Below are 23,072 nucleotides of genomic sequence, written 5' to 3'. Positions count from 1 at the left end.
CAATGTGTCCGTCTGGCGGAGCAGATATAGGTGCAATCAGACAGACAGATGGATAGATAGAGACAGATGCATTAATTCCCCACTGGGGAAAGTTGTTTTCATAGTAAAATATTTCTTCATAAGCTACAGAATTATGGTATTCATGCATATGCATTTAGTTTGTTTTATTTTTCATAAAACAATGTATGGCGTATGTCTCACCATTCATAAAGCAACAAGAAATTACATTTGCGCTGATCAATTTCCCATTTCCACGTCGATTATTACCGACATCTGTAGCTTGTCAGATGTAATTTAAATGGATGGAAATAAAATGCCCCATCACAATGCGTAATGACGCACAATGGCTGATCTTGCGCTCTTAGAAGATATGGCAAATGGAAGAATTCGGAGTGAACGTATCTTTAGACAGCAAGGAGACTTGTTGGCAAACGAGGACGAGTGGCTTATGAGCCGGTTCCGACTTCCTCTGCGGGCTTTTGGGGGTGTGTCACCCCGTGCATCTGGCGCGTCGGTGTCCCCCTCCGCCTCAGTCACCACTCCACTTAAAAGGGATTCCCCAATTATTGCCGCCAGTCTCTTATCAGGAGGGGTCAGCTCCGGTGTCCCCCCCCCCCCCCCACCCACACACACCCGTGGCAGACACGGGTGTGTGTGTGTGTGGGGGGGGGGGGGTACAGCGCTAGACGTTTTTTTGCTTTGACTTTGATGTCCGACCTTTTCTTTTTTATTTCGGCCACGGTCCGAGGTTGTGAGGCTACAGCATTGACGGCGTCTGCCACTCACGTGCCTTTTTGGCATTAGTAATGCCCACACTGTGCCCTCCAAACAACACTTTTCTCCTCTTTTCCACCTCGCCAACGATAACTTCTACTTCACATTGAGTGAAGTTACGTTTTTTTGATTTTCTCTCCGTGTTTGGCATGGTTTCGCAATCAATGAATATTCATTTGTGGGCGTTTCACGGACTATTTATGGGCAACTATGGGCGTGTGATGAGGCCGCAAAAGCTGCGCAGCATTTAGAATTGGTTGTGATTTATTAAGGGAAAGATGCGTAGGATGTGCATGCGCACGGTTTTATAACTCTGAATATTTCTGTGCGTACGCACGTCCTACGTTTCATCCGTACGCCACTTCTGACGCAAATCCTACGCAAAGTTTTATAAATGAGGCCCCAGGCTGTGAAAAAAAGTTTTTCTTCTTTCTGAGTTTAAGGTGAACAATAACTATATCAGGACAACTGAAATTTTTTTTAGGTCACATTTTTTTTAAGTATTATTATAGCTAATTATAAAAACGTTAAACACAATCGATGTTTCGGGACTCGATGTTTACACCTGTGACCCCGCAAGGTTTTTTTGACAGTTTGTTAACGGGGAAATTTCGTATTCAAGACAAGCAAGAGTCAAATTCAAAACAAAGAAAAATCGTGTTCAAAACAGACAAGCTAAACGTAAAACTAAATTTGTATTTATATTTTTTTTGCAAAGTTGTGCAAAGATTATTAATTTGTGCACAACTTTGTCTTTATGAAAATTTTTCTTATTGACAGATCCCCATACTTTTTTTATTACAAAACATGGAATATACAACATTAGGCAAATAGTGATTATAAAAGTCGAATAATAAAAAAAATCATCAGGCACCACTATTTACCATACAAACAATCTTATCTTTTAAGGTAAGAATAACAAGCAATAAATTGATATTTTGATACAAATTTCTCCAAGATGTGAGCATACAGAACAGACATTTTGTAGATCAAAAACTTTTTTTCCCCCAGTTTTTAATTATTAAATTGATACTCACTCTTTAACAAATGTTTGCAGCTGATTTTTTATGGATCTCTGGGCCTGATCAAACAATATCTGTAAAGAAAAGAGTTTGACTTTTTAGAAACTCGATGGAAAATTGAGGCACAAACAGGATAACACAGTCTGAAACTCAGGAAAAAAGCTGATAAATACATTCCTTTTCAAGGCCACTTTAGCATTCAGCATTTCTGTCTAAAGAGGCTTTGTTAACAACAGCGGGTGCAATTAAGCTGTTAAATTTACACAAACAAGCTGACTCAGTAAAATCCCCTCATAAAAGACATAAACAGAAGACATGATGTGGTGGGTCGTTTTCTGTATTTGACTTATACTCTCATTAACTCACGTTTCCTTAAAAATGAGTTTCACCGAAACACACTAGTTTTGTTTGTTTTCCTAATAAGGACTTTTAATTGATCTTTTGCTCCAAGAAAAGCCAACATGAGCTGCGTGGCAGGGAAAAACCAATATGCACCAGAAGATCGCTGAGTGGCAAAAAGCTATCAGACAGTCAGCTGATGTGGTCAGAGTCTCCTGTGATGAGTAAGAGTTGCAGGCCTGCACTGCGGCTCCTGGAGACTTCCTGGTAGAGGAGACTGGAAGGTTAGGAGGAGGACGTGGTGAAAACTCAGTCACTAAGTCACTGTGGTCTTCCTCCCACATTGCTTTTCTTTGTGTAAAAAACATCAAAGACATCTTTTTTATTTAAGAACTCATTTGCCACAGAAATAAGGTTGTAAAAAGCGAATGTGAATGTATTTTTACAGAAAATATTAGTAAAACAATAATAATAATAGAATTTAAAGTGGTCAGTAGTTTTGTATGGTATTTCTTTAAACATTTTTTAAAGAATTCCTGAAAAATTGTAAATAAATTATACTTAGGGACATGTCATATTAGGTTGTCATGGGAATGAAAAGGTCAATATAGTAGAACGCTATCAGCATACTTTTCAATATAATATAAAGTTATCAGTAGTCCTAGTAAGATAAAACATAAATGTACAATTAATCTTGGTTAAACAAATTTAGAAAGGTCAAACATGACAGGGATGTTTCTTTACATCTTGGTGGTCATAAAATTGAACCACTGGGATTATATTAACTTTTTAAATGTAGACATGCTTATTGTTAATCTAACAGGAGTTAACATAATCTGGGTTATCAGTGCACCTCTCAATTAACCATTTCTAAAGAGTTTTTATAAAATTGTGTCTAATTACAGTTATTGGCATTATATTTGTTGAATAAGCAACATTTCAGTCGAAATGTTGACACTTTATTTTTGTGTGAAGTTAAACAGAATTAAAATTGCGGCTTTTTTTCATCAATGTCTTTGTATAAAAACAGATTTCAAAGATTCTTTTGGCAGTTCACAAATTCTCCAACAAATCTTTGGCAAATATCTCTTCTCAGTTCTGATTTCTGTCATTTTTTGAAGGCCTATCTACCTTTTAATGACAAAACCCCTGAATATTTCAGTTTTCATTTCTTTTTCTTTCCTTTGCTTTCAGTAATAAACTGAAACCAAACCCCCCCCCCTCCCGGGCTGCTTGAGTCCCGATGCCGGGGCGCTCCTGGCCTGGGGGTCTCTCCTCCCCTCTCCCGTTCTGGCTGGCTGGTTCCCCTTATGCACACACGGTTCACGTCGGCAGCATGCATGTATCTCCACCCCCACGTGCACGTGCACACTGCCACACTGCTCCCTGTCTGCTTCATCCCTCCTCCTAACCCACAGTGTATTGATGGACAGACATTTTCCGCTCATCTTCGTGTCAGAATTTCACCTTTGATGTAATATTTGTCTTTCCAGCAGATCTGGTATAATTGTTACAGCTTAAAATAATGACTTATTCAAATCAGTACTTGTATCCCCCACTTTCTCAGCTCTCTTCCTTTTACTCTCTTCCACCCCCCCTCTCACATTCTTCCCCTCTCCCTCCCCCCACACACTAAATGTAACTAATAAATAAAAATAATACAACAAAAAGGGGTTTATACAAATCTACACTCTAGTTTCTTGAAGTTCTATAACCTGTTTTTGTGATGGTAAAACCTGTCCAACACAAATGGCTTTCAGCTCTAATCTGCTTGCTTAGCTGTTGGACAGAACAGTCAAAAAAAGTAATAAACTGGCCATTGTTTAAAATAAAAGACCAGGAAAGGCCCATTTTTTTCCTTGCAGAGCCTGCTTCAGAGTGAAGTTAGACGACAGCCACTTTGCTCACTTTAAACCACAAAGTATATATCTAAAAGAAAACATGTTTAATCCTTTTTCTTCAAAGAGTTTGGGCCGCAACTACGCTTTCCTCTGCAGCTCTTTTCCACAAATAAATTTCAACAGAAGCTGTAACAGTACATAAACCCATCCTCTTTAAATAAGTGATGACGTACCGTGTGATAATTGATCATCTCCTGCAGGCTCTCTGCAAACTTTGTGAGACTAGACTGTGGAAAAAAGGGAGAAGACAGTAATTCAGGTACATTGAGGACATGCCTGTGGCAACCCCATCTATGAAGAACAAATAAAATAAAAAATGATTTACAATAAAGTAAAAAAAAAAAAAAAAAAAAAAAAAAAAAAAAAAATCGCATTCATGTTTTTATACTGAACAACTAACAGCCAACAGCTGCAGGTTTAACTTTAAGAAAATCTTGGCTGCTTTTAAATCCCGCCTATAGCTGTTTAACGGTAGTTGCTCCAGATTAAACGAGATTATCGTTGTTACCTCAATGACCTCATCTTTGGTGGACTGGTGGGCAAGCTCCCGGATCCCACTGACAAACTGTTTGTTGGCAGCGGTGTAGGCTTTGCCAGCATCAATCATCCCGATACACAATTTCACCAACTAGTCAACAAAACAGAAGAAAACCACAGGTGAACATTAGAGAGAGACAATCCAGAGTGTATTAAAACAGACCAGACAACTCAGTTCTTTTCTACGTTTTCTCTAATTGTAACAGCTGTGATTCACAGATAAAAGCAGACTAAGAATAAAACCTGGACAAACAGATTAAAGGATTTACACTTGAAAACAAGATGCCAAGAGCCTGCATAATCTCTTGGATAATTGACAACAGACACTTTTCCCACTTGTGACACATTGGGAGCAAAGATAATTCCAGGTTACGTAATCTGGTCATTCAATCTGGCTGTTTCGAATTTATCTACTCCCACATGTGAGATGACAGTCTGAAAGTGTATGTGATGCCAAAACCACTAAACATAGTTTAAAATTAATCTTATTTATAAAAATTAATTCGATTTGAAAACTAAGTAGAACAAATTCTGAGATTGTAATTAATCAAACCTTTTTTTGTAAAAGTGCTTTGTGTAAACACGTATTTATAAAGCAAACTGCTTTACAGATATAGACAAATGTAAACTTGCTGATGCAATTGAAGCCACAAACAGAGAAAAAAAACGGTGAAACAGACCTTTTTTATTTGAACTAAAATATTTTTGGTCTTTTCTAGGAGATTCATAAGATCGCCACATTTCCAAAAGTAAAGACAGAAAATAAAGGATAATAATGAAAATAATTTGCCACATTTTAGAGAAAATGCATGGCTTTTCTCTCATTTCTACGAAAGTTTCAGGTATTTCCAGAGGATGACTGGGCTTCTGATGACAAACACATAATCAAAGACATTTGTGAAAATAGGGCAATAATTTTTGAGCAACTGAAAACACCTTTAATAAGGTGACAAATTCAAAAAGAGTAATTTATTTTTCTTTAAAGTACTTTGCATGTTCGACTAGAAGATCTAATATTCATAGTTTATAATCTATTACATACTAACATTTCTTAATGTCGTTTATAAGCTTTTTAGGAAGACACGTCCTTTTTAAAAATGAAAAAAATAAATAAAGCTATCAGAATGTTAGCTTTAGTGTCAGGATACAATATTTAGTATGTATTAGGACACCTAGGAGGTACTGCTACATTCCACATGAATATCAAATATTTGTGTTTTTTAACATGTAATTTAACACGTCATTTTTACTATTGCATTTCTGTGTATATTTTCATTCAAAACTTAGTAAACCAAGAGCAGCTAAAACTTCTATAGAAAAAGGTTGTAAGTGGGACGTAGAAGCTACAAGCTCCCTGCTCTGCTCTATTCTGGAGCATCCTATTTTAGACGACGTTTTCTTCGTCTGAGCTGGCATCTGCCTCAAAACTGTACAGCTGGATAGTTCCCATATTGCTCGCCATTTTCGTTACAAAGGTAATGTTAGGTTGGGGGAGTGAGGAGTCTGTAAACTACTGGGACAGTGTGTAAACAGATGGATGTCGGTAAGTAGGGGCAGGCTTACTCCACACTAATGGTCCACAACACAGAGGTGATTTTCTAATGAACCACTGCCGCTCGACAGACACTACGTCCTAGAAAATGACAGTTTTTATGATTTTTGCTAAAAACGGCATAATCATATTTAAAGACCACTGGAAACGCTTTCGCAAATTTTTAAAAACTGATCGGAATGGGATTTTAGCCAGCCCTTTTTCAGCAAATCACTTATTGTTTGACTTTTGCGTTCTGGTCAGAAAAAAGCAAGCTTGGTAAAAAAAAAGAAAATTGGAAAAATGTTGAACTTCTGCCTCTTAAAGTCGTCTCCACCCAAGTCATGGGTAACATTAACACTATCACAGCCATACTTATGCAGGCAAACACACCCACTCTCTGCTGATCCTTCCACTAAACAGTAAAAGGGGAAGTGAGGCTGCGGCTGACTCACAGAGGTGGGGGGTGGAGGAGGGCGGGAGCCTAAGTCGAAGTCCAGGAACAAAGAAAAGAGCTTTTCAATCTTAAGGTTCACGCTCAGCTTGTGAGCATAGCTGAACTCTCCAGGGTCTGCTGTCAAAGCATTGAACAAATGCTGATCAACTCTCCTTTGTTTGAATAGGTTATTCATTTATTTGAAAAGGTTTAACCCTTGTGCTATCTTAGATGACCCCACCCTTACACTGACGTGTTCTCCCTACCATGACAAAGGTGGATAAAAGTGGAAAGATTTCATGTCATCCATGGACACCAGTGAGGATCAGAAATCATTGAAGAAAAAAGGTTCAGAGCACTGTCTAGTGGGTCTAGATGACCCAACTCCCAATGTTAAAGTGCCTAAAATAGCACAAGGGTTACACAGTTAAAGTGTAAGTGCAGACCTCAGCAACAAAACGTTAGAGATGCAGATTTCATATGAGCAAAACTTAACTGAAAACAGTCTGATGAACTACAGCCATTCTCCAGAAACTGTCCAAGAAAACGGCACAGGTTTCTGGGTTTTGGCTAAAAACATCATTCTCATAATTAAAAGACCACTGGGAACGCTATTAAAATAGATCTAAAGATGATGGAGAGGGTCCCTAAAGTGTAGTGAGCTTCAGTTGTATGTTCAATGGAAATTTCAATGAAAACATGAAAACTCATTGTGACTTTTTGCTGTGAATATCCGATTCTTTTTCTAGTCATCCATTACCTAAACACAAGGCAAACATGCACCTTTCTTTAGCTGGTGCTACACACAGCAGAACAAATGAACTACTAAACAATGTTTTTCTTGGGTGGTACTCACTTTGTCCAGTTTGGATTCCAACTCGCACACATCCCCCTCCACTTCCTCGATGGTGGCTCTGTGGAAAGTGAAAACACAAAGGTTTGAAATCTGAAAACTGCACTTCCTGCACATATTCCAGCTGTTACGAACGGGGAATGAGTGAAGCCCCCAGGCGCAGAGAGCTGGAGGAGGCAGACGGTTTTCAGGGAAACAGGGGCTTGCTTTAATAACAAAACAAAAACTACAAACCAAAACCAGTGCATCAGGCAGGCAAACTCTAAACTCGAAATCTTATACACACTTAAAACAGGGGAACATTAACCTATGGAGCAGCACAGGAGGAAGGGAAAGACAGGACTCAAATACATGCAGACAAACGAGACACAGGTGGAAACACTCAGGACAGATGGGGACCAAAAGCAAAACTCGAAACAGGAAGCCCTTCAAAATAAAACAGGAAACTGAACTCAAAACATGATAGAAACAAAAGACATCTGGAACACAACCACAAAGAACTACAACCGTGACACCAGCTTTACAGAGATCAGACGCATCCATGAACTAACTCATTAACCATTAAATGCAGCCAAACACAAAGCTGTCATTCTGGGTCAGGCCTAATGGTTGGAATCAAGTCTGGCACTTGGTCTTCTAAAATGTGACAAGACAGATTGGTTCTCCACTGGATCAAGAGTCTTTGAGCTTCAGAATACAAAAACAGGAAGAAAAGACTCAATCAACTGATTTCAGCTCAGACTCTGCTTTTATTTGTACAGTAGACCTATGGGTTTCCTCAATGTCAGACACATCAATGAGACGAATGGAAACTAAATCAATGTTAAATTAAAAAAAAACAATTTAAAACACTTAACATCTTAAGACTGGAGCCAATATTTAGGCAAACCCTCTAGATTTTTAGTCACAGGGCCCCAGTTAAGCAGATTTAACTGCTGTGGTAATATAACCCAAAATGTAATTTCCACGCATGTGGACGCCAGGTCTTAAGAGGTTAAAAAACTAAAACAAGTTTCCAAAATTTTTGGGAGAAAGGAAAATTCATGAAGTGCCATGTTTCTATAAACAGCAAACAATTAAATGGATGGAGTCCACTCCAAACGGTCCATTTGCTTGGGATTCCCTGCAAACCCATCTGTTAAATTCTCCAGTTTATGTTTAGAAAAGCTGTTGAGAGAAACCAAACATTCTTTGTAACAGCAGCCAGCATTTTCCTATCCTCATTGGTACTTTTGCCTTTTTCTGCACAATATTAAAGCATAAAAGCTTTCTCAGGAAAGGCCATAGAATACTTAACAGAATTTTTTTTATAGAAAAATAGCTTTTCGATGTTTTAATGACATCCTGAAAGTGTAGATGGTCTAGTTATTTAAGTGATTTAATAGATGATTTTTGAACATGAAACTCACAAATTTAGCTGCTGTGGCTCATTTTAACGTTATACTGAAATAGCAATTTTCTCTCCGGAGCAATTCCATAACTGCAAATTTGTGTTTCTGAAATATCTTAGGCCCCTAGCTAATATCTTAATGCATTAGAAAAATGACATTTTATTATTAATTCTGCTATAAATAAGGTCATTTTTTGTTTTGACATGTCTCCTTTTCAGTTCTTTACCTTTTTCCCCTAATTTCCTACTTTCTTCTTTTACTTTGCATGAGACAGTAACATAAAATGCTGAGGATTAAAATGACTAAAATCAATTTTAGATGGTCCATGTGATTGAAATATTTTGGCTCCACACATCAGGATTAGAAATTCTACTGTGAGGTTTTTGAAAATATTTGAACTATGTTTTTATGTTTGTACAAAGATAAATCCAGCTAAATGAGTGAAAATGTATTTTTATTTAAACCGTTATCAGTTAGTTTAATTATTTTTGAAACTGTGAGACCGCATACTATGATAAATAATGTAGATCTCGGTTATTTTCCTGCATGGGGCATTATGGATTCTTCAACTTTTAAAGTTTTATCGTCGTCATTATTTATATATGGATTTAAAACCATGTCAAAGGCAAAAAAGACTCTATTTGGGAATGGCATACTACTCTTATCCATGAGATTTTAATAAAAGCCCAATCAAAGCAAAGTAAAATCAGTCCTCACGTAAACAAGTAGGGCATGGACCGGGTCAAAAGCAATAAATCATTTTCTACTCTCCCAAGTATTAACTTGAGTCATAGCTGAGGAAAATATTCTAAGCCCTGCTCTTCTGTGTCGATTGCTAACGGCAAAGTCATCGTCTTTGAAGACTCATTGTGTCCAACTTCAAGAAAATTCTACTTACGCTTATATTTTTCTACATTTATTCACAAGTGACCTTGAAGTCTGAGAGAATAAGTGAGGATAAAAAGGGAAAAAAGCTCTAGAAAATTAATGACTTATTTGTACTACAAGTGCGATGTGAAGAGGAGGTAGTGCTTTTTCGAGAAAGTCTGACTGTAGTCTTCAAAGTAGAGATTTAAACACATACTAAATCAAAAACACTTTGTTGGTTTTAGCAACGTTAAAAAAAAAAAAGTAGCTGAAGAATGACTGTTAACACCACACAGAGGGGGAGAATTTACAAAGTTTGCCATCTCTGTTCTCTTGATTATTTATGATGGATGTGTAATATATAGATAATGTACTCATCCGCATATATTGAATCGTATACAAGATGGTTGAAGATAAAGCCCAGGTTATTCCAAAAAGATGCCATTTCATTTTCTCATTTCACTGGAAAAAAAAGGAAAGCATTCCATTCTCCTCAAAAAGCTGTGCTTCAGCTCTATTTTTAATCTCACGTTTCAACAGTACATTTTTCTCTTTATATTGTGTTCCTTTTTTGTCTCATTTTAATGACTTGTGTTTTATACAAAGACCTTTGCTGTGTCTTTCTTTTCAAAGAACTATGCAAATGTTTGCTTTACACAGATAAACACACAGCAGCTGCATCACGAAGCAGGAACCCGCCAAAACACAATAAAAGGTGGTTTCTCCATGTGTGTGCTGGTCTCATTTTATACCAATGGGTCTCATCACTTGAATCTGTATGGTTGATTTTAAACAATAAAGAAAACATTCTGTTTTTACTCTGAAAGCAATCTTTTTATTCCAACCTGGAGACAATATAATCAAACTTCTATATCATGAAAGTGAGGAAAATAAAAGAAAATAACCAGATATAAATGAGTTATGCACTTTTTAAATGTTAGAATATTTAAGGCCCTTTTTAAAGATCCAGCCCTTTCAACATACAGTTATTCATCATATTTCTCCTTATTGTTAAACATATCTAGTTCCTAAATAAATAGAGCACTGAGGAAGTTTTTTATTGTATAGAACCATTTGTGTTTTAAAAAAGCAGTACAATTCAACAATGGTGGGAATAGACAGCCACACAATGACTATCAGATAATTACAAAATTGACATTAGAATAGAGTTATGACTGTGTGGGATTTTTGATCACCGCGGTGATGAACCAGCAGGGGGCGCGGTGTCGCGGTTAAAAAAGACTTTCTATTGGAGAAGGCTATGGAAAAAGACTGAGGAAAAAAATCAGCCTCGGAACCCATTCCATGTAAAAAGTGACCAATTCAGCATTCATGAACAGAATAATTACATTTTTAGAATGTCTTCAATTACGTCAATCATCCAATCATCTTTTGATCCATTGTAAAAGCATTCCCAGTGGTATTTTAATTATGAGTATGCCATTTTTTGGCCAAATGAAAAAAAAAAGTCATTTTATAGGACATAGTTTCTGCAGAGCAGCAGGAGTTCATTAGAAATTCACCTCTGAGGTGTCGGTGGGACGGTCGGTGCAGAGATAGCCTGCCCTGGGTCCCCATCATTCCTTTGTTTAGACACTCTCCTTGCTAGCTTACAGCCCCTCACAAATCCAAGCTAACATCAGTGGTGCAACAAAAGTGGCAAAAATATTGGAGCTATCCAGCAGTACGGTTTTAAGCCAGATGCCAGTGCAGATAAAGAATACAAGGACATAGGAGGATATTGTTGTTTACATGTAGAAGCATCGGAATGGAGTGGAGCAGAAAGCTTGTGGCTGTAGCACCTACATCAGATCTACAGGCTTTTTCAAATGGCACTTTTTCATTTGCTCTTGATTCACAACAATTTCAATAAAGAAATACCCTGAAATACAATTTATTGCTCAATTTTTTATATACGTCCTCTGTCGTTACAAAAATACCAGAAAAACATGTTATAAACACCAAGAACACTGGAGTGGGTCTTTCAATTATTTCTGTTTTCACACCTTACCGTAAAATCAATTTTCAATTGTAACTACGCAAACATTACTAAAAGACTGATGTGTGTAAAATAGCAGCTGTGAAATAAATTGGTCTAAGAAATGACAAATGCAGGACTTGATGAGTTACTCAGCAACCATGCTTCAAAAGAAAATGTGACTCCTGTGGAGCTGTGGGGTTGTTGGTGTGCAGCCAGCAGTTTGCCGGTGAGAAGTGCATGCAGGACTGAAACGGTTAAACTGGTTTTGGGTTTTGGTTTTGGTTTTACAAAGGAGTCTTGATGAGCCTGTGACACAGTTCTCACCACTTTTCTTTACATATTTGGAAACATAACCCATAAAATCCTTTTCATGTTAGCCGGTGTAAAGGAAGGTTATTTTCTGTGGCTGTGTTTAAAAATAATGACCAACAAGTCTTTCCTAAGAAAATACAATTCATCCATGAATCCACTTTCCTTTAAATCTGTTTGTTGTCGCTTTGGCAGACATGATGCTTTCACCTACTTGGTGTTTTTTTTCCTATAAAAAGTTCTACATTTCTTTATCTAGATCAATAATTAAGCAATAACTGTTTTTCATAACCCAAAAAAAATATTTTGATTGGATTTTTAAAATTGTAAAATCCAATTTCTTTATCTAGATCAATAATTAAGCAATAACTGTTTTTCATAACCGAAAAAAAAAAATATTTTGATTGAATTTTTAAAATTGTAAAATCCAATTTAGAACTTGGGGTTTGAAATCGTTAATTCAGTATTTTGGGCGGTGGTACTAAGCTTTAGCATTTTCAAAAACTAACAGAATGTAGCCAGTACTGTATAGGTTTAAATCTTTATTTAGTAAATTAATATACCCAAGTGTAGCAAAACAACAATTCAGTAAAACTGTTTAGCGTGTTTACACAATATATTTAGAGAAAAATCTGTACAGCTAAACATTTTTTTTCCCATTTGTACTTTTATATGAGTCAGTATTAAATATTGGTTGAAATAAACTATACATCCTGATCGATGACACTTTCCAACAATCCAAATGAATCTTCATCTTAATCTTCAAATCTACATTTGAGCATGTTTATACCAAAATTATCTCTAAATCAGACTATGATGTTTATCCTTTCATCCACATACAAACAACATGAATATTTGGGATTTTTTTTACTTCACGTTTTTTTTTTTTTAAAACACCCAACTTTGCTGTAAGAAATACAGTTACAATTTCAGAAAGCTGACCTATCATGAAATCTTGAAGTGTAGCTGGGTTGCTTTGGTCATTTTGTCCTTTCCTCTGCATTCATCAGTGTTTCTTAGTAGACTGTGCATAGTGTTCACATTTGTAGTTTTTTTTTTCCAAGTATACCATGTCTTTACCAAAAAAAGCTGATGAAAAGACATAAAAGTGGTTTATTTGATGTGACTGAAATAACAGTGGTAAAAGAGAGAAACAATTCAAAAGCTGCTACTGGGGATGGAAATGTGAAGAACGGCGTGACGTGGATCCTGTAATTGTTACAATACAGACAAGTACTGACGTGCAAGGGGGTCTTGTGAGATAAAAGCCACCACAGAAAACACACACTAAAAATATCAACAACATGAGATCATTTTTTGTTTAAAAAAATGCTTATAGTCTTTGGGAAATTCTAACCACGGTTGTAATGACTAAACACAAAGTCAATGTTGGGTTAGGTGTGCGTCCTTTAGTGTTTCTCCGTCATTTCCTTATGACAGGAAGGAAACACTAAGAAGGTGAAAACTACAGCCATTTCAGACCAGAAAACACTGAAGAATGACTAAAAAGCTACTGCGGGATTTACCAACAGAGAGCATTTTTGTTTAAAAAGTCTCACGTCTTATAAAAAAATATCTAACTTTCACAATAAACATGATATCAAAGATTGCCAAATCACTGATAAAGCTATAAAAACAAAACAATTATTCTGAAGATACTTTTTTAACTACGCAAAATTGAGCTAATTGCTCAGTTAAATAAGGTTTAAGAAACAACAGCTTAGCTAAATCAAATGGGAACAGAAAAAAACAAGCCTGTATATTCCATGCTTTGAGGATCTATGTACATAGATATGCAGATATATCTGTTGGTCATGCTGCCTCAGCAGCCTCTGTCAATGACTCAGAGGAAATTGCAACAGAAACAAGTGCTGACTTCATAGGATGGCAGCTTGCCAATCAGCAATGTGAAACCCAAAGTCAACTGTTATTTATCCTGATGTAGATAAAGGTTAAATTCAGTTGATTCATGAAACACTGTTTCTTACCTGCACTCTAGATATTATCCTTCTCAGATATTTTAAAGGATGAATTGATCAGAATATGTTGCTATGACCTTCGGGTCTGCATCCATATGTCTGAAATACTTTTTTCTTTTTAAACTGTGACTGAAAGAGCCAGGAAAGCACAGAAGCTTAAGATTTACAACATTTATTCTCAAAGGAAATTCACAAATATTTTATTCACAAATACTGAAACTAACATATTTTTCCTTTAAGTTTCAAGCACAGTGTTTAGTTGAGGACGGTTTTGAAAATAAAATAAAGATGAGAGATGAAAATATAAACAACAAAGTACATAAAACACATGGGTCTGCCAAATTACTACTTTTAAAAATCAGCCCTCAATGTTTACATTTTGGGGGCTCCATATTCTTTGGGACCAAGTTGAAGGCAAACACCAAAATGGAAACAGATGTCGAGCAAGCAAGAGCTGGTGTGAATTCCATATTTTCTCCATTTTGCACACTCCTCTTCTTCAGCCAAATTCATCAAGAGGGAGTTAAAAGAATGAGAGTACAACAGTAGTGTTTAGGAGGGGAAGAAATCCAGCAAAAGCAGCTGAATTGCACAGTTTGAAACAGGAAATTGCAACAGATGGCTTCCCAAAAGAGCAGAGGTTACTGCAAATATAGACAAAGATGGGGCCATATGCATAGCTACACTTCATGAGAAGTTGCTGCAATCTCATAAATACAATTAAAAACAGATTTGAAAAGTCTTTGCAATGTTGAATCATGATCCAACATAAGAATGTGACAGTAAAATAATTCCTCTAGCAAATCTATGATTGTATTAGGGAATAGTAACTTAACTTGAAAGTTTTCTTTCCTATAGCAATATATTTTAACTTTAGAAAAAAACTAACATTCATTTTTGTGCCTTATACAAAACACTGGCATTATAAAACAAGCATATATTGATTAGATTTCAAACACAATCTTGTTACAAGTAGATGTTTAAGCTAAAAATGTTAAAATGTTCTGTATTTTACTTATGACTAGGAATAGTTACTCCTATTGTAGAGAATTGTTTAAAGTGCAAATACTACAATATCAGCATGACTGATGAATAATAAAGCCAAATATGATGAGATATGTTTAGTTTTAAACTTTGAAGAGTCCCTTCTTTGAGATTTGCATCTTTTGAGATCTTTTAAATAAGTTCCCTGTGTTTTTTTTAATTATGATTATTCCGTTTTTAGCCCAAATCAAAAAAGCTGTTTCTGCAGAGCAGCAGCAGTTCATTAGAAATTGGCCTCTGAGTTGCTGTTGCTGAGAGCTCTCTGCTAACACTATCTCGCTAGCTTACAGCCTTTTACAGCCCCAACCTCACATGAGATGGGCCGTGGTGCAGCGGTAGGGCAGTCTGATCGGAAGATTGCAGGTTGCCTCCCCATATGTTGAAGTGTCCTTGGATGCACCCCACCTAGCCTCTGGTGGAAGGTCGGCGCCAGTGTTCGGCAGCAGAGCTGCGATCAGTGTGTGAATGTGTGTGAATGGGTAAATGGGACTGTCACTGTAAAGCGCTTTGGGTTTTCCAGGAAGGTACAAACATATATGGCATTTACCAGCGCACCAAAAATGGTGAGCAATGTTGGAGCTATTCAGCCATTCAGTTGGACTAGGATTGGACTAGGAAAACCAAGACCTACATGGACATGTTTGTCTGCAAGTGGTTGCATCAGAATGGCGCAGAGAAGGGAACCTGTGACCCGCCCAGCGTATTTTCTAAGCAACAAAAAAGCTATTTTCAATACAAACTTTTTTTTCTGCTCCTGATCCCATCAGTTTGAAAAAAAAAATACTAAAAAACACAGTCTTACTCCCAAATGTTTTTTTTTATGCATGTCCTCTATAATTACAAAAAGGCCACAGGAACATGTTAAAAACAAAAACACTTTATCAGTTGTGGTTCTTTTACATATGTTGTCACCTCCATATATTACCAAAAGTATTCGCTCACCTGCCTGGACTCACATATAATCCATAGAGTTCAATATGATGTTGGTCCACCTTTTTCAGCTATTACATCTTTAACTCTTCTGGGAAGGCTGTCCACAAAGTTCAGGAGTGTTCATTGGAATTTTAACCAAAAGCGCATTGGTGAGGTCACACACTGATGTTGGTGGAGAGGGCTTGGCTCTAAGTCTCTGCTTTTAATTCATCCCAAAGGTGTTCTATCAGGTTGAGGTCAGGACTCTATGCAGGCCAGTCAAATTCATCCACATCAGACTCTGTCATCCATGTCCTATTGACCTTTCTTGTGCACTGGTAAACCACTGCATCCGACACTTGGCATTCCACTCGGTCATGTGTGTCTTGGATGCAGCTGCTCGACCATGGAAACCCATTCTATAAAGCTCTCTGTGTACTGCACTCTGGCTAATCTGAAGGTCACAGGAAGTTTGGAGCTCTGTAGCAATTAACTGTGCAGAATGTCAGCGACCTCTTCAGCATCCGCTAAACTCTCTCCATCAGTTTACATGGTCTACCACTTTGTGCCTGAGTTGCTGTTGTTCCCAAACTTTTTTTATGATAGAGCTGACAAGAATATTTAGGAAATTTCACCACTGGATTTGTTGCACAGGTGGCATCCAGTAACAGTTCCAGGCTGGAATTCACTACGCTCCTGGGAGCGGCCCATTCTTTCATAAATGTTTATAAAAATAACAGCCTGCATGCCTGAGTACTTGATTTTATACATCTGTACCCAGGCCAAATGGTAAGAACACCTGATTCTGATTATTTGGATGGGCGAGTAAATACTGTACTTTTGGTAATACAGTGTATATTTAAAAAATAAAAAATAAATGATCATAGCTTTGAGGTGATTTCTTGCTTCTAAGGGGCTGCTTCAGAGGACTGGTGGTTACATTTAATTGAAATAAATTAGTTGTTAAATTCAGCAACTGTGTGAAACAAAGTGTTGCAGTGTTGCACATCGTACATTTTGTCTAACCGATTTAATTTAATCAATAGTTTTATTTAAGTGTTACTGTGCTTGTTTTGTTTTTGTCCAAATTAAGCCACTGATCAGGTAAAACATAGAATCTTGAAACATATCGTGAATCTTTCATTTCTCCATTCAAACAAGTAGAGGAAAGTAACAGTGAATCAGAGGACATTTCTTAAATTCTGAATACCAATCTTAAGCTTATTTTCCTTGCTCAAGTCTGCTCTTTTTCAGGTATTTTTCTCCTTTTGTCCTATACAATTCATATCAGATAAAAAAAATAAAAAATAAAAAAAGAGTTACATCATTGGATGCAGGTATGCAAGGCAGGTTTTACAAATGAGAGAACAACGTAACAAAACTTGACAATCAATAAATAACCATAACTGTTAATGTGAAACGGAGTCACGGTTGAACTCTGCATTGGAAATTTTTTTAACACAACAACATAAAGTTGAAGCATTAACATAAGCATAAATTACTTGACTAGTCAATGTTTTTTTTGGACATTTTAGAACTGACCCTATAGCCAAAAGATTATAAATACTGTTCAGAGAGTATTTCCTCAATTATAGCCTTGAATAACCTTATAAATTTTATTATTATTTTCCTTTCGGCTTTTTCCTTCAGGGTTATGCAGCAGCGAATCAGCTTCCTCAATCTAACCCTGTCTTCTCCATCCTCTCCTCTAACACCAGCTACCTGCATGTCTTCTTTCATTGCATCCATAAACCTCTTTGGTCTTCCTTCCAGACCTCTTTCTTGGCAGCTGTGGAACCAGCATCCACCTACCAATATATTCACCGTCTCTCCTCTGGACATGTCTGACCATCTCAGTCTGGCCTCTCTGACTTTGTCTCCAAAACCTCCAACATGTGCTGTCACATCCTGGTCACTCCCAAAGAGAACCTCAGCATCTTCATCTCTGCTGCCTCCAGCTCTGCTTCCTGTCTTTTCATCGGTGCCACTGTCTCTAGGCCCGACAACATGGCTGCTCTCACCACAGTTTAGTGCACCTTTCCTTTCATTTGAGCTGAAACTCTTGCATCACACCTGACACTTTTCTCCACCCATTACAACCTGCATGCACTCACTTCACTTGTTTTCCACACTCTCTATTACTCTGGACTGTTGACCCTCAATACTTCAAATCCTTGAATTAGTTAGCCTTGAATAACCAACTGTTAATAAATATTGAAGATCATGCCAAGTAGAGTCAATTCTTTGTTTCAAAATACACTAAACAATAGTGTGAGCAAAAAGGCATGGCAGTTCATCAGACCTTTCACGGTTTTGGTATATATATTGAAGTTTCTCTAGATTTTGTTCTTTAAAACCTTAACATCTGTTCTGTTAAATCAAATTTGACCAACCTGCACATTGATCTTTTTTCCATGAGCTCAGTACATTTTTTAAAAAGTATAAAACACTGGCAACACTTGGCAGTGTCATAGTAATAAAGAAGAAATAATTCAATTTATGTAAACAATACTATATGCCTTTATATCTTATCTATAAAAAAGAATTGGTGCACCTTTGATGAAAAGCAAACGACTATAAAAACATTTAAATAATATATGAACTATTAAATCTCGAAGTATAGAAAATGAATTACATAATAAATTAAATATATAAATGAAAAAAGAACATCTATAAAAAAGAAAACAAGTTTGCTAGAGAATTGCCGTCTGAATTATCTTCATACAACAATCACCTCACAACTCATTTATGTTTTATTTCAAGGAAGACATAATTGTTTAAAATTGAACGTGTTATAGGAGAACTATAGAGTTTAAAGACATAAGAGGTTATAAAGAAGAAGAAAATCCATGTTTAAAAGATCCTGTGAGCAGCCCTAGCCCCCTGCTAATCTTGTTTCCTGTCTTTGTTTAAAAAGCTCCGTTGATGATACAGTCATGTTTCAAACTGTGCCGCAATGACTCAGTCCTGCTATCCACAACCAAACATACACTCACACATTATAGTAACAGAAAAAAAACAACTTTAGAAGCAAAGGACCAGTTTGTGCCAACACCTTGCATACCGATCATCTGACACAGGCCAGGGAAGACTGTGGCGTGCACGTCAACAGACTGGGAAGGGGCCTTTTCTTCAACCCACTGAATATGATCCTAAAGGAAATGCCTTCATAAAAAGAGGACTCCATTTTTCTACGGCTTTTGAACATCTGTTCCTCGTTTGTTGGGAAAAGATGTTGTAGCAGCGCAGTGTGGGGGCAAGGAGAAGGGGGGGAAAAAAGAGAGATGCTTTTTTCAAAACACCAGGGAATACAAAGTGACTGATGGGAGTGAAGCACAAACATCTCACTTTACACCTCTTATGGGCTTGCAGAAGTGAAAGAAAAAAGCTGTTATGGGTGTTGAAATGACCAGAAAAGCTGAGCTGTCATGAATTTATTACATTAACTGCAACCACTGGATCTTATTGTTAAAAGTCCTGAAAATTATATTGAAAACATGTTTTCTACATAAATCCATGATGGGGTTATTAGGGCTGAAGAAAATGTGAAAGAACCACTCAAATGAACATTTTAACATGTTCCTGTGGCATTTTTTCTAATGATGGAGAACAATACATGAAAGAAAATTAAGCTTGAAATTGCATTTCAGAGTATTTCTTCATTTAAATTGTTGTAAATCAAGAGCAGACGTAGAGATGTTGTTTGAGTGGCAGGCTTACTCTGCGCCAACAGGTTCAGCTACAACTCAGAGGTGAGGCAGTGGACACTTCACCCTCTCTGCCTCCACTGCAGCTCCACTGGTGTTTGAATGGTGATGGTCAAAGGGGCCGCAGGCACGCACCGGCAGCCACGCCTCTGTCAGTCTGCCCCGGGGCAGCTGAGGCTACATCAGTCACTTACCATCACCAAGTATGAATGAGAAGTGAATGAATAATGGATACACATTGTAAGCGCTTTAAGCATCTGGAATAGCACAAAAAGGAAACCCAATCCATTATTCGAATGAACTCCTGGCGCTCTGCAGAAACTATGTCCAAGAAATAATATGTTTTGGGTTTAAAAAAAGGCATAATCATATTTAAAAGACCACTGGGGTTGCTTTTACAATAGATCAAAAGATGATCAGAGTGGGACTTCAAAAACTTGTGTTTTGCAAAGAAAACTTACATTTGTCACATATAAGCCTTAATGCAAATATCATAAGCCATTAAATAGTTACTTTTGATTGCAAGGATAACACTTATGAACTTTAGCACTAATAATGTAGTTATTGAGTATTTGAGTAAAGCTTTTCAACTACTTCTGTTTTATGTCAAAATAATTATGCATATAGTATGAGAATTCTAAATATTACATTTTCTTAAGCATAATTCTAAATAAATTAAGACTATTGTGTTGATTTGTACACAAGTTAATCTTTTAACAACCAAAAAATAAACAAAATAGTTTCTTTCAGCCTAATTTTTATTTAAAAAATTCAATGGTATTTTTTTTTATTAGCTATTTAACCTATTTTTTTCATTAAAAATGGGGGTGAATCAAAGGACTGCAGTGTATAGCAGACATTTACATTGTTGAAAAGCAAAAATTACTTTAAAAAGAAATGAAGCAATCTGACATTTTAGTCTGATCCAACCCTACAGACTGTTGGAGGGATGAATGAGCCATCCAAAAAAAAGGAGAGGACAAAAGTATCATGTTCTGTCAGGCAAGAGAATGGCTGCTGTAATTTCCAGCATTCATTTTTAATGTATTTTCCTATCTTTACATAATTTATACATTAAAAAAACAGCAGTGGGACCTTTTTCCGGTCATCAAACTCTTGTGAGTTTGTGTTTGGATTCCAGCAGCAGGCTCCTTAGACAGATCCAGCTTCTTTGTTCTTAAGAGACTAAAATAGAAAAATTTGCTGCCAACGAACGAATGGTCTCTGGTTTGTTGATTTTAAGGCGTGCAAGAAGAAGAACTGGAGCCTCACGGACACTTCCCCCCCCCAGGAATAGAAAAGTGTAGCCCACAAAAGAGGAGGGAAAGTCCAGTTGTAAACACTCACCTGAACCGTGGAGAGTCTTTGAGACATTCCTCAAAATCCACCGTTATCTTCATAGTTACCGCAGTGACAGAAGCCGCAGAGCTGCGCTTCCCTTGATCATACAACACAGTAATCCAGGCTCAGTCTTTCTGGCTAATTAGCCCGTATGCTAGCACCCGTTCCCCCGTCCGACCAGCTGGCTTCACTCTACGGAAAGCCAGCTAGCCTCAGAGGCCAGCACCGACCACTAAAAAAGCTCGGGGTTCATAAACTACGCTGCTCTTAACGTCCGAAAGCCTCCCAAAAAAACCGAAACTGCCTCACGCACATATGTGGAAACAGAAAGTATGGTCCAGTCGCTCGGTCATTGCAGCCAGCGGGAGAGGAGCTTTTCTCCAACAGCTCCACACAAAGATCGTCTACTGTAAGAGGAAGACAATGCTCACGAACCGACAGGCACGTGCCAAATGTAATCGATTCAGTCTTTACATACCACAGCAAACGTCTGGAAAGGGTCAATTTCTATTAAAAATCGATTTACAAAAAAGACCATCAAATTTGTTTTACATTTTTAAATAAACCACATTGCCTCTCAGTTGTACTATAGTCAAATTTATCCGGTGCTCAAATTTATATGTCCAAGACTTATCATATTGTCAATATTGTATTTCATTCAACATTTTGTTGGCTCGATTTATTTTATAGTATAAAAAACTGTAGTTTTCTGATGCAGAAAAAAAGTTAAAAATATACCCAAAAAACAACTTTTAAATTAAATTGGTTAACTGCTGGTTTTTTTCTTTTTAAACAGAAGGTGCATATTTGGTTTGTCTACTTGGTAAAGCTAAAGTGGATCTTGAAGTATAAGATGTTTGTATTCGATAAGTAAAACTTTACAACCATTATCCAGTATCTTTAAATCGGTTGTGCTTAAAAGTTTAACCACGCAAACATCTGTCTTTCAGTAGACGATCTTTGTGTCACTTGAAAGGAGCGTCTTGATCCTTTGGAATTGCCCAGCATTCTGAATACATTATGCATTCATAACCCCATCGCGCTGATTCATTCATCTTCATTATAAAGACGCCTTAAGAGGATTGGTTTGGGCCCCAAAAACTACAAGAAAATGTATTCTCCACGAGTACTGAAAAGCATGTCCGCACAGCTGTCAGAGACACCAGGTGACAGGTTTAGTCTTAGATGTAAACAACACACGAAAGTAAACAAGCAGGATAATCTCTAAGAACAAGATCCACGGCTTCACCCCAGAATTAAACGGGAATACCTCAGGCAAAAGAAAATGTGTAGTTGTGCAGCGCCATCTGGTGGCGCAAACGTGTAAATAGCTGGGAAACTTCAAATACAAAGGTTCAAACTTAAAAGTAAAATACAAGTTGATTATTACTGGCCAAGTACTCTTGACTTTAGTGGATTAGTCTGTTATAAGCAGTGCAAAATGTTTAACACAACCATTTACTTTCAATCATTCAAAAATCTTTACGAATGGGGAAAAATACTTCTGTGTTAATGTCCTTGCTGGGTTACTTGTGTTTTATAGGGACTTTTTTTTTTGCATTTTGTATTTGTACTTTTCTTTTAAATCACATTGCACACATCACAATGCATTTTTGACAGTGCTGATATGTATGGTATAAAAATTCAATAAAATCAAAGCTTTACAATTCAAATGCCTTATAAAAAGATTTTTACAAATAAAACTGATGAAAGAAAATTAAAAAATTCTATACATGAAAAATGACTCGTTATAAGAGATTGAGTTATGTTTTCATCATTTTGAATGTTATGTTTGTAAATGGTCTTAATTTACATTTTGGTATTTTGCTTTAGTCTGTGAAAAGTTGAATGTTTAGTTTAGATCCTTTAGATCCACACACACATTTTTAGGTTGTTGACTTGATTAATTTACGCTTAAAGAAATTGTACAAGAATTATCAAAACGAAGAAATTATTTATGTGATGATAAAATTGAATTTAAACTGCAGATCTACAGCACAAAAGTCAACAAATTAATTATTAAGATCAAATAATTATGACGTTTAGCTTAATAAACACATCCCTTTCTGTTTTCTTTAACCAACGAGGTTGAGCTCTTTTTAAATTTTAGATCATATCAGATTTTATTTTAGACCCAACTGCGCACAT

The 23,072-nt window shown here is 36.8% G+C and overlaps 1 protein-coding gene across 7 annotated transcripts in view; it reads right to left on the bottom strand.

Annotated features, from left to right (window-relative positions):
• The window catches only part of acap2 (ArfGAP with coiled-coil, ankyrin repeat and PH domains 2), a 58,240-nt gene extending 36,913 nt beyond the window's left edge, over positions 1-21,327 (bottom strand). For 3 of the 7 annotated variants that reach the window (XM_023954220.1, XM_023954217.1, XM_023954218.1), the window contains exons 1-5: positions 20,931-21,325; positions 7,397-7,454; positions 4,545-4,664; positions 4,210-4,263; positions 1,812-1,870 (exon numbers count right to left, since the gene is read on the bottom strand). In XM_023954220.1, coding sequence (XP_023809988.1) covers positions 1,812-1,870; positions 4,210-4,263; positions 4,545-4,664; positions 7,397-7,454; positions 20,931-20,983 — 344 coding nt within the window. In that variant the 5' untranslated portion in view covers positions 20,984-21,325. Of the gene's footprint in view, positions 1-1,811; positions 1,871-4,209; positions 4,264-4,544; positions 4,665-7,396; positions 7,455-20,930 lie in introns of all 7 variants that reach the window. The other 4 variants (XM_023954214.1, XM_023954216.1, XM_023954215.1 and 1 more) reach the window with 3 other exon arrangements.
• Positions 21,328-23,072: the final 1,745 nt, after the last annotated feature.

The sequence above is a fragment of the Oryzias latipes genome, chromosome 4 (assembly GCF_002234675.1).
Source record: "Oryzias latipes chromosome 4, ASM223467v1".
In the NCBI taxonomy this organism is placed as follows: Eukaryota; Metazoa; Chordata; class Actinopteri; order Beloniformes; family Adrianichthyidae; genus Oryzias; species Oryzias latipes.
Note: the sequence above shows the minus strand (reverse complement) of the source record. Positions and strands in the feature narration are given on the sequence as shown.